Source organism: Poecilia reticulata, chromosome 10, assembly GCF_904066995.2.
Source record: "Poecilia reticulata chromosome 10, P_reticulata-male-v2, whole genome shotgun sequence".
In the NCBI taxonomy this organism is placed as follows: domain Eukaryota; kingdom Metazoa; phylum Chordata; class Actinopteri; order Cyprinodontiformes; family Poeciliidae; genus Poecilia; species Poecilia reticulata.
Genome location: NC_088839.1, coordinates 27,515,450 through 27,527,760, shown reverse-complemented (window position 1 = coordinate 27,527,760; position 12,311 = coordinate 27,515,450). Strand labels below are relative to the sequence as shown.

General features: G+C 40.9%; 1 protein-coding gene across 2 annotated transcripts; it reads left to right on the top strand.

Moving 5' to 3' along the window:
- The first annotated feature begins 2,221 nt into the window (after positions 1 to 2,221).
- On the top strand, positions 2,222 to 11,314 carry g3bp1 (GTPase activating protein (SH3 domain) binding protein 1). Of its 2 annotated transcripts, none has more exons than XM_008420839.3 (12): positions 2,222 to 2,376; positions 5,515 to 5,631; positions 5,721 to 5,802; positions 6,364 to 6,537; positions 6,643 to 6,733; positions 7,397 to 7,487; positions 7,651 to 7,885; positions 7,976 to 8,074; positions 8,894 to 9,008; positions 9,123 to 9,248; positions 9,673 to 9,782; positions 9,864 to 11,314. In XM_008420839.3, the coding sequence occupies exons 2-12, from the start codon at positions 5,537 to 5,539 to the stop codon at positions 10,110 to 10,112; spliced, it is 1,467 nt and encodes a 488-aa protein (XP_008419061.1). In that variant the 5' UTR covers positions 2,222 to 2,376; positions 5,515 to 5,536; the 3' UTR covers positions 10,113 to 11,314. The 2 variants fall into 2 exon arrangements, with proteins under 2 accessions (XP_008419061.1, XP_008419060.1); XM_008420838.3 differs by having other exon boundaries at positions 7,651 to 7,894.
- Positions 11,315 to 12,311: the final 997 nt, after the last annotated feature.

Genomic DNA, 12,311 nt, shown 5'->3' with positions numbered 1-12,311 from the left:
GCCAGCAAGGCCACAGCAAGTAACAACTAACTGTGAAGCAGGGGAAAAATGACACATGGTTGACAAATTCTTTCAAACAAAAATCTAAAAAGTGTGACATGCATTTGTATTCAGCCCCTATATTCTAATACTTTTGAATAAAATTAAATGTTCTAAAAAGTAATTAGAGTAGCAAGTTAGAATCTACCTGTGTGTAATTTGATTTATATACAGTTATTCTGTGAAGGAACATTTGTGAACAAACAGCATCAGACTCACCTGTCTGCTCTGCTCTTTATGAAATTGTGGAAAGGGTTACAGCAGAGTTGGGTTATAAAACCATATCCAAAACTTTTCATTTTTTCATGTGAAGATCAAAAATATGTGCCACAACTGTAAACTCACAAAGGCATGGCTATCCATATAACAGGTCAATCAAGATGAACAAAATCCAGAGAAGACACCAAGAAGCCCATGGTGATGGAAAAACCTCAACTCATGTGAAAACCTGTCATGGTTTTCATAAGCTCCAGTCAATCATGATGTTAGATTTTGATTTGTCACAATTTTACTCTAATAAAGATTTTGAATTTCATTGATTGCATAAAATGTACTGACGATCACTTCAAAAACATTGAAGTGATCGTGAATCATTACTGAATTGTAATTTGTGTCATAAAGTCCAAATAACATAATATTATATTCATAAATGTTACAGACTAACCAAAGCAGGATGTGTTCATGTTGTCTGGCTGTGAGGACATTGTGTTCTCATCATACATACTGCCTTATTAGGCTGAGTTTCTGTGTGCCTTTGCTCCAGCATTCCTGACTTTTTGTGTTTAAATTTCTTCTGGTCGACTGAGGTTGCACATGGTCCCCTGGGAGACGGCGGAAGGAGAGCCAGAGCACCCAGTTACCATCCCCACCCGCTCATCCAGACTCCAGAGTCAGGAATGTGAAACAACCTCTGGTGCTCGTCCATAAAGCATGCAGTGCCTCCTCTCTGCCACAACGGGAAAAAATAAATGCCTCTTTATTCTGCCCCAGAAAGGGCAAACCAATAAAGGAAGCGGGTGTAAATCCAAAAATAAACTCATGTTAATGTTTTTAGCTCAAAATTTCTGATAAAAATCAGAAAATTAATTAAAGTCTACATAAACAATTTTTCTGCAGTACTGAAATCATGTTATATTGGCAATTAATCCTGATATTTCTATCATTCATTCTAAAAAATGTAAAGGGATATAATGTGAGCTTTATCTTTTGTTTAGTTTTAGCACATATTCTCACCTGTTAGGATTTAGTTCCTAGCTCTGACTAGAGCATTTTGAACAACCTTTAACCTGAAATAGCACTGCAAAAAATAAATAAATTTAAAAAATCCTACCAGTTTTTGGTGTAGCTTCTAGTGCAAATTTGTACATGTGAAAAAAGACAAAACTAACTTACAAGTAACTTTTCAGCAACAAATGGGCTTGTTTTAAGTCAATATTTATGGGACAGTAATTGTTCCACATTTTCATAATGGCAGGTTATTTAACTTCTAAGATGGGAAATGTTATGTTCAGAGTGGTATCATCAATTATTTTACAATAATACTAATCGATAGTTTGCTTTAGAAAACTGCAGATGAAATTTTAAGCCAGCGCTCTTATGACATTTTCATTGCTGATTTTCAGTAATTTTCCAACTGAAACCCACTTTTTTAATGCTGGATGCATTTAATTCTTTACATAGTACATACAACATTTGGATAAATATAACTTTTTTAACCTGATGATGAACCTAATAGAAAATTCTTCCATCCGTTGTTTACATCCGCTTATTATCGTGAGAGGCAGGGTACAGCAGGTCACCTAAATAGCTTAGCAGTTTTTGATGGAAATCTATATTTCAAAATTGGATATTTACACATTATTTGCAGTCACTGGATAGCATTCATAACGTTTCTACTTAGACCGCGTATGTCTATATAAATGTGCTTCTGGATTCACAAACATTTCGGAGACAGTGAAGAACCGAACGTATTTCAACTTTGATCGAATGCTTTTGTCGCCCCCAAGCGGGAAAACCCCACCGGTGCGCCGCCGCTCAACAACATCGGTGTATGCCAGTTCTTAAAACCATCGCACCTTCCTCTGCTCGTGTGGATTGGGTTTGTTTAGCGCCCCTCCTTGTGGTCCCCTCAAGCGATTGGTTTATTTTCCTTAACATCGAATTTCATTTGCTAGAAATGTTTGAAGAGGCGGGATTTTGTTGTTCGGTTGCGGAGGTGAGACCGGTATCCGGGCACTCTAGCACGTTGTGAAGCCGCTAGCTCTCCGACAGCCTTTACGGCAATTCAAAGACTCAACCGATTGAAAGGCAACAGTTTTTAATACTACTGACCAGTTGGTAAGTTAATTCAATCTACAGATTGTTTATGTCTCGTAATAACAACTTCAGTTTCTTCTCTTATCGTGGTTATTTACTAAACTGGGTCGGGCTCTGTCTAAACTCTGGGTTCACGTGAGGGTTAATAGCATTTTTTTTGTAGGAAGTCATTAAGCTACCCTGTTAAAATGCTCTAAATTTATAGTGTTGCAGGTTATAAACAATTAAGCCTATAAGTATTGAAAATAGTGGTATAATCGTTTAATATGGATTAAGCATCTGAAAAATTCATCAGTTTCGGTTTTGCGCTCCAGGAAGTAGCCACCGCCCTTCTCTAGCTCCTATTTAGCCTCTCCATCGTGACTCCCTCCCGTCTATATCATCTTCATCGTGTCCGAAATAAGATTTTTGGTGGCGTTTTAATAAGTAGGATTTTATTTTAACTTGTATAGTTAAAATAAAATCTAAATCGGGGAAGCTCTGGTCGCCTGCAGCAGAGAGCGTGGCCGGGGACGGTCCAGGACACGTGCTGCTGGGGATCCTCCTGCCGAGGTTTGGGGGCCGCAGGCGGCTACAGCTGTCGCTGTTAAGCCCCTTGGTCGATGGCGGCATCGTGCCATGTGAGGCCAAGTTATATCTGGAAACGGCCGCTTGAGTGGCCCGACGTCCCCGCAGTATGCGGGGCCTGCATGTGTCTAGGCCGGGGTAAGCGGCTCCATCACAGCCGGCATGGCGCGGCCTTTGTCTGCGTGCTGTAGGTGCACTGTTGACCACGCCGAGGAAATGAGGCTGATTTCATATAAACGAGGATAAATGGAGTCGAAGCGAATGGAAACATGCTGTATTTCACTGCACACGAGTCCCAAAGCGCCTTTCCGTACGGATCAGTTGATGTTCGCTGGCTGTGAAGGAAGGAGTCATTGAGACCACCAGATGGCTCTTGGCTTTGTTGCCGACGAGAACATTTCGTTTTGGTTACTGAATAACATGTTCTAGCAGCATGTGGTGCATAGAAACTAGTCGTTTTGCGGAGCTACGATTATTTTTCTTTCAAGCAAATAAACAGAACGTTGCCTATCCTGCAAAGGTTTGATGGGCTTTAACTCCTCAGTCTTACTGTGAGCATTTTTTTAGAGAATGTGTTCAAATCAACTTAACATGCACTACACTAATGCTCCAGTTAATGAGTAGCTTCAGGAATCCATCCGTGTAAAAACATTGTAGATCGTGCATTAAGCAAACGGCGCGAAAATTGTAAAGACTTCTGGTGCATTACGCAAAGCTGAATCGATTGTGATGAAGCCCTGTGAAAGTAACGGGACATCAATTCAATAACATTTTGTATCCTTGAATTGTTGAAGTGGTGGGAATCGTTAGTGTTACAGTGGAGGAAATGAAGTCAGGACTCCAGACTTCCTGTTGCAGGTCGATGGGGCATCAGTGGGTAAAGTGCTGCTCTGATCTACATCTGTCCTACAATCATCTAAAGATGCAGCAGTTTGACCTGCTGACTTCGCTGGAAAACAATGTTTTGCTCTCAATGGTGCGAGGGCTGCTGCATTAGGAGAACATAAAATGCTTAATAGTCCTTTGGTTCAAAAGGAAAAAAAATGGAAACAATTGTAGGTGTTCCATATTTTATACAAATACAGGAACATCTGACCTGTGCAATAAATAAATAATATATATTGCGTTACACATAATCAATGTCAATAGATTAAGGTGATAGAATTGTCAATAATTTCACTGAACTCTAATGCTGTTGCACAGCATTCTGGGAGATGTAGGCAGATTAAGACTTAAGGTGCTCAACCAAGCAAGGTTGATGGCATCAACTAACTCACTCGCTCTTTGGTTACCTAGCAACAGCGTGTTGAGTACTGGCTGTTTGAAAACACTACAAAATATTGGAAAGTCCGTTTCAGCCAGTTCCTAGGTGGAGCAAAGTTTTTTTTTTTTTTTTTTTTTTTCAGGTTCTGGCATCATTATTAATATTACTGGAAAAATGGAAAGATTGAAATGTAAGCTGCAGCCTGACTTTGACCACTAGGAAAAAAAAGTATGTCTGCATTATTTTATGTGGATGTAATGGAACTGCTGGAGTTGATAACTTTGTGTCGTCTGTAAACCGTCATCCCTGCTAGGAGAAAAACGCTCTTGGACCCAAACGAGTTTCCAGCTCACAAATCAAAATGATTTTGGCTTAAAACTCTTAAATGGTTTCTGCTTTAATTATACTGACAAAAACCCACAAGGAGAGGCTTTCTTCTTACTTGTAAATGTAATTTTTCCAGCTTAACCAGCAGATACTGAGCTGGGTATCAACTTGCTCTCGATGGCAGCCTGAGCTGTGGTTGCATTTTGCAGCTCAGAAGAATGTCGTTCTGTTCAAGCATGCCTCGTTTTTTTACCAACTATCCTTCCATCAGCAATATTAGAGTCTGCCTTTTTACTGCAAATATTGAATTTAAAGGAAAACTCATTGGTTCTAAAAAAGGTGAACAGAACTGCAATGTAAACTAGAGTTTTTTTTTTTCCTTCAGAGCAAAACAAATTCTACAGTAAAAGTCAAAGTGGTCATATAAAATGAAACTACTTCCTGGATGGAGAGCTTTTGCAGTTTTTTTTTCTGTAGCTTTAGGACAGAAATTGCAATCAACACCTCACAACCAAGAGGAAATACTGAAATAATCAGCCAGGAAAAAGTCTGACCAAAACATTTCCAGTTGCGTTCTCACACAACAGATGAGGAGAAATGTTAAGTTTGTTCAGGTTATAAGTTGTTTTCACCAGGATGTGGTTATAAACGGCTGTCAGTCAGTTTTACAGATGAAACGCAGCGAGTGCCACTGGGCCAACAAGTAAATAAAAAAAAAAAAAAAAGAGAGAGAGAGAAGCCATATTGAGTCAGACGTAACATGTTTGTGTGAAATGGGTGGATGTTTTTAACCAAAGTGATTTTCACTGGAAATGACTCCTGGGATTGCAGATGAGCCTGTCGGTGTAGATGAGTCATCAGAACAGGATCCAAACAGCCTGCTGCAGTTTGAATTTTAATATTACTGTGACCAAAACTTTAATTAAAACATTAATCTGTTGGATCATTTACTAAACTGGTTTCTTTACTTATTGACGATCTCGTCTGCTTTGTTCTTGCAGAGATTTCCAGTCGACCAAAGAAATGGTGATGGAGAAGCCAAGTGCCCAGCTGGTCGGGCGAGAGTTTGTCCGACAGTATTACACACTCCTGAACCAGGCCCCAGACTACCTGCACAGGTACCACCAGCTGCTGCTCTTTGACCAGACAGAAATCCTGCTTTCTAAATTCCCTTCCTGTTGAGTAACCCGTTTGTCTGTTTCCTCAGGTTTTATGGAAAGAACTCGTCTTACGTGCACGGCGGCCTGGACAGCAACGGCAAACCACTGGAGGCCGTTTACGGCCAAGCTGTAAGTGGCGTAACCCAACAGGAGACATTTTAGGACTTATTTCCACATTGAGATTCACACTAGAATTACCTTTTGCACTACAGATAGAGGTGTGAATCTTTCCTTCTTTTGGGGTCAAGAGTCGATTTTTAATCCAGAAACCAATTTTTCTATTCAAACAGTTAGAGATTCCCTGAGAAGGGGAAAAGAATGTAAGTGATTTTAAAACATTTATTTAAAGCAATTCTATAAGGCTCCATGCTGCATCAAAATTCACCAGTTTATATTTAAAGAAATGTCAGAATTATTGAAATTATTATTATTATTATTTTTTTTTTTTTTTCAAAAAATTGAGCGGATTAAAATAAAATTTTTGAGCATTTTGAATTGGAATCTATTATAATTTCCTAAATCGTCTTCTAACAAAGAGATGGAGATATTTTGACCAAAATCACATTTATTCACAAATACAGATGTCTCTGCATTTCCACTTTTATCCCTGTTATCCTAAAGAATTACTTGCTACTAAATCAATAAGTGAAAGTCCAAATCTTTGATTTTTCTTCCTGTCTTTTCTTGCAGGAGATCCATAAGAGGGTGATGGCTCTGAGTTTCCGTGATTGCCACACAAAGATCCGACACGTGGACGCCCACGCCACCCTGAACGAAGGCGTGGTGGTCCAGGTGATGGGGGAGCTGTCCAACAACATGCAGCCCATGAGGAAGTTCATGCAGACGTTTGTTCTGGCACCCGAGGTTGGCACCCAGACTGAGGCGCACGCGCCTTCAGCTGCAGATTTTGTGTGGCCTGTAAAAACGTCCTGACTCTTTATGGTGTTTATTTTATCGTCGTTGTTTCAGGGTACTGTTGCAAATAAGTTCTATGTCCACAACGACGTGTTTCGCTACCAAGACGAGGTGTTTGGCGACTCGGACTCTGAACCTCCAGAAGGTGCGAACGTTTTCTTTTTATAGATTCTGCAGCCGCGGTTCTGTCTGAAGTACTGAGGAAGTCCTCCATTTTATCTTCCCTCACAGATGCTATAATGAGTCTTTATTATCGGTACGGTAAATGAGAAGCTGTATTTATTGTGAGACTAATGGAGAAATGCTCAAACTTAAGATTTGCATAGGTCAAAAACATTGTTATATTAAAAAAATGGTTTTGTGTAATTTTCAGGAAAATGTATTAATTTCACTTTTTGAATATAATGACTAGAAAAGGATTTTCAATAATATTCAATGAGTTGTTTTTATATTGGACTCATTTGGATTGTGATAATAAATAAGGGGCCTTGTGATTTCTGTGATGCAGATATTATGTAATACGATACATTTTATTAAAATAAAGGGGAGACACTTTTTAACATTTTGTGAAACAACTCAGCAATTTGTTATATCTGTAAACGGAATAACGGTAAATGTTTAACTCTATCAGCTAACTTTTTTTTTTCATTCACACCATAATTTCATAGATTTTGGGTTAATATTGTTAAATACGGCTAAAATGGAATTCAAAATAAACGTTTTGGAAAAGGTTGAATGGAATTTGCAAAAATAATAAAATGGACTTCAGATATAGTTAAAGATTATAAATTCTTTCTCTTATTTTCAGAGTCTGAAGATGAGGTGGAGGAGTTGGAGAGGGTCCCGTCCCCTGATGTGGCCCCAGAGGAGTTGGCCCCCTACTACGACCCAACAGCTTGGTACGGTTTTACCCGTTTTCCTGGGTTTACAAGTTTAGTTTTTAGTTAATTTCCCTGCAGCTCATCTATAATAGAGTACCAGAATGTAGTTCTATGCGTCACTAAACCTCAGCACAGTCCCCGATGGCTGCTCCAAACCAACGTCCACATGATCTTTTTGCAGTTCAGAACCAGCGGCTCCTGGTGACGAGGAGGAAGAAGCCGCGGTGAGCCCAGAACCGGAGCACGAGGCGGAGAAGGAGGCGGAGGTTGCGGAGGTGGAGCTGAAGGCAGAGGTGATGCTGGAGACGCAGACGGAAGCGCTCACGATTGAGGATCAGACGGAGAAAAGCCCCTCCACAGCCGCCACCCCCACCACAGAGCCTGCGCCCGCTGAGGCCACGCCCCCTGCTCAAGAGGTAAACAGGGTAGGTGTGGAGGTGGGAAGAACCGGAGAAAACGCTCTAGCAAGCTAGAAATCTTATTTTCACTCTTTATTCCCTTACCAGTTCTCCTGGGCACTGGTTACCAGTAAGAACCTCCCTCCCAGTGGGGCTGTCCCAGTCTCAGGATTCCCTCCACATGTGAAAGCCACTCCCACAGCACAGGTGGGTTTAACTTGCACTCTATTGGTCAGCTTCTTTAAGTCTTTGATCCAATCACATTGAGTTATTAGTTTTGTATGTTGAGTTTTTATCATAATGCTGATGTTATCAATGCATAATGTCAGTTTGATGTATAAAGAAGTTGAGGCTCGTGTGAAAATTAAATATAATTTGGAAAAAAGCTGAGATGACTTTCTGGTCCGTTTCTTGCATTAAAATATCAAATGTTTGTATTTGAAATGGATTTACTGATACCAGTGGATTATATCAATAATCTTTCAGAATAAGCTCATTAGACTGTTTACACTCATAAGCATATTCAAAGGTGTTGATAAAACAAAAGACTTTATATCATGAAAAGAAATGCAGGCAGCTTTTTTTTAAAGGTGAAGTATCAGACTGTTGTACCAAAACTGTGTGGACAGAAAAACAGACGATCCCTTTTATGCAGTCATGACATCTGCACAAATAAACCTGTTAATGCAGAAGCTTCACATCTCAAATTTTCAAAGCAGAATGTTTGACACATTCTGTAAGCATTCTCCATTAATAAACAAACAAAAAAAAATCTTGCTGGTCTTCCAATTGTTCGGTTTTGGTAAATCTGCCTCATAAAATGTCACAGATTTGATCAGCAGAATATTCCTTTCTCCCCAGTTCGGCTGTAGCAGCTCATTCTGGACCCTTTATTTTGTCAGCTTTACCTTTTTTTTTTTTTACTTGCATGTTTATTAGCCTAAAACTAACTGAAGAACATTCAAGTAATGATTCATTTCTTTCCTAAATCCAAACCTGGTCTAATAAAAACCTGTTCTGTTGCAGCCAAGAGTGGAAGGAAAGCCAGAGACCCAGACAGCACAGAGACCGCAGAGGGACCAGAGGCCGAGAGAGCAGCGGCCCGGCGGCCCTCCACCCCCCAACAGGGGGCCGAGGCCAGGTACGGCCGGCCCGACGCCACACAGCACTTCAGATTCACGATCTGACAGGAAACGCAGCTGGTTTGAGGTCTCGTTTGTATATTTTAATTAGCCGTTTCCTGTTCATGTTTCAGTTCGTGAAGGTGAGCAGGGTGAGGTGGAGGGCCGCAGGATGGTCCGGTACCCAGACGCCCACCAGCTCTTCGTGGGAAACGTCCCGCATGACGTGGATAAGACGGAACTGAAGGAGTTCTTCGAACGTAAGTTGGAGCAAAACGTCAACGGCAGCTTTAATAGAACTAACAGTTTAGCAAGAGCACAGAAAGGCTGCAACTAAATATTATTTTAGTTTTTGATTAATTGATCATTCTGGCAATTAATTGGATTAAAGAAAAGTGGCGTGTTTTGTGGATTTTTTTATACAAGATGTATAAGATACAATAAGAAAATAAATATGTTGAATTTCATTGCCTAAAAGCAACATGGCAATTCCTTAATCGATTAATAAACTGACTTTTTTTTTTTTCTCCAATTGATTAATCATGATTAAGGACAGTAGTTTCAAAGCTTCTCAGTAAGGCACTGGCTTGGAAAGGGTCTAGTTGTATTTGTCAGAAGCCTAAACAGCTGAATTGCATTAAAAATTATTTTATTAATGGAAAAATGTGACCTTTCTACCCCCAGAGTACGGGAACGTCCTGGAGCTGCGGATCAACAGCGGAGGGAAGCTCCCAAACTTCGGCTTTGTGGTGTTTGACGATTCTGAACCTGTACAGAAAATCCTCAGCAACAGAGTAAGAGAGGCAGCTTTTAGTCTGAGGGGAGGCTGAGCTTTGTTCTACCTGGATTATAATCTCATCTGTTGTCTCCATCAGCCCATCAAGTTCAGAGGTGATGTCCGTCTAAACGTGGAGGAGAAGAAAACCCGGTCGGCCAGAGAGGGCGACAGGCGAGACATGAGGCCCCGTGGTCCAGGGGGCCCCGGCGGCCCCAGAGAGCGAATTGGAGGCGGCGGGGGACCCAGGGGACCCCCGACTCGCGGCGGCATGTCACAGAAACCCAGCTTTGGTTCTGGACGGGGCGCCGGGAACGCAGAGGGGCGCTACTCTGCACCTCGTCAGTAAAACCACCCGGAGTTGGATCAACCGTCTGGAGTCAGTCTTTACTGGTTTTTGAGTTTTCTTCAACAGGAACTGATTGGAAAAAGCTAAATTAATTTAAAAAAAAAAAAAAAAAAAAAAAAAAAAACAACCTCCCCTTAAATCCAGGAGGGAACATCGGCAGGAATTATGGATTTGGAGTCAAGAATTTGGGTTGCTGCTCATGCGTTGCCTGACTTCTGATTCATTTCTGCATTTTTCTGTCTCCTAAATGTTTTCGGCTCAAGTTTTTGGTCAAACTTTTAAACATCAAGTCACATCTGCTGAATTCAGGCGGCAGAGTTCCAAAGCCGCTCCCCTTCCAACACAAACCTCCCCATCCCGCCGCCTGTCCCACAGCAGAGTCCTGCTTTTCCACGCTCCAGGGACTCATCTTTACTGTTCAGGGGGAAAACTGTTGGATGCTGAGACTCATTTAAAGAGACAGGAGTGCTAATGCAGACGGCAGTTTTTAGCATTCCCACACAAGGAGTTCTGAATGCTTTGCAAGTTCGCCGTCTCAACTTTTAACCCCCACCAAAAAACTCTTGGAATGTTTTTTTGTTTTTTTTGTTCTGGTCTAGAGAAACCAGAATGAATCCACCATAACTGCTGTCTGCATTTTCTCCTGAAGCTGAGTCGCTCCTCCGGTGAACAGCTGTTTCCTCTCATTCTGATGGCGCTCCCTCCTGAATCCAGACATCGGTTTGTGCAGGAGACGTAACCAGCTCTGCAGTTGGATCAGCCCTGGATGGTTTTTATTGCTTTCACGTGTTTTTACCTGGACTTTTAGTCAACCTTTTTTTTGCCATTTTTCATTGCTAAACTTGAATTTGTCAAATCAGAACACACAAACACATGAAAAAGGGTAAATACTACTTGAATTGGGGATTTGTAAACCCAGATGTTTCGCGTTCTCTCTCCCTGTTTCTTAAAGGAACGTGTACTTTTACTGCTTGGGCAATCCTGTGTATTGCTGCCACCGTTGTATCTAGCGATGGATCTGTCTTTTTATTCTATCAGGTCAAAGAGCTGAAATGTTGTAGTTTTATTTTAGTAATGTTGTCTGAATGGAGCATGTATCAAAACCTGTCAGACTTGTACTACCGATGCACTTCATTTGTCATCTGGAAAATAAGCTCACATGCCGATGAGAGAACTAAATTAAAAGCGATTTACTGTTTTAACTTGGTCTGGTTTTTATCTGCCTAAAATCTATGTATACAAAGCTTCCTAGTTAACGCAGCAAGATTATTTTATACAGATTTTTGTCCAAAGTTCTCCTACGAAAAGTAATCGGGGGACAAATATCTGTTTATGGTTTTCATCAGCTGTAAACCATAATCTAAAATAAAATACATTTCAACATATTGTGAATCTAAAGAATTATTTCTTTTTGGTATGTAACTGCATGAGACGGATATGAACTGGTTTTATTTCAAAAGACGCAAATGAAAAGGAAACGTTCCCAGGTGGGAAGGTGCTCAGGTATGTGAACATCTGGATCCATTTTTTGTTTCCGTTTAAAGCTACAGACTCTGAAAACCTCACAAACTTCTTCTGTCCAACAGTGACGCCTACTGTCGTCTTAAAGGTACTGCATCTCAGCTGAAATACTGCAAACTGATCTGGGATATTAAACGTTTAATACAGACATGCGTTAGGAAATTTCAAGTTATTGTAATTAAAGCAGGATAATTTGACATTGTTTTCACTGCTTGTACATCTGGTCGTCCTGCTCTCGGCTCCTGCTCCTCCTCTTAGAGGATTACTGCACATCTAATTATCGGGATCACAAACAATCAGCTGGGCGTTTTGATGCTTGCGCTGGAAAACAGACAGGAATTACAGAGAGTTTCATTTCTTAGTCGAGTGCACTGACTTTCAAGAGGCTCTTCAGATGTATTAGAAGAGCCTCCATCTAAATGATTAGCATTGATTTTCTGCAGGAAACCAGTTACTCTGGCTGGAGTCGGAGGGAGCTGAAGCGCTCATCTGTCCTGGTGATGGCAGAATCCCGACAAAACCAACTGCGACGCGCTGGTTCTGCTTTCTGATCAACTGTCTTCACTGATTTCTTGTTTTCAGCTTTTAATCAGCATCACGCTTAAAACAAGCAGTGGAAGAAGAGACCAAATTGAGCTCTGACGTGCCCGTTTGCACCGTGTTGCTTCCTGCGCGCTG

Excerpts from the sequence above, each read along its gene's own strand:
- g3bp1 (XM_008420838.3), top strand. The coding sequence starts at position 5,537 with ATGGTGATGGAGAAGCCAAGTGCCCAGCTGGTCGGGCGAGAGTTTGTC. Across the intron at positions 6,734-7,396 it reads GGACTCTGAACCTCCAGAAG|AGTCTGAAGATGAGGTGGAG; the intron begins GTGCGAACGTTT and ends TCTTATTTTCAG. Across the intron at positions 9,249-9,672 it reads ACTGAAGGAGTTCTTCGAAC|AGTACGGGAACGTCCTGGAG; the intron begins GTAAGTTGGAGC and ends TTCTACCCCCAG.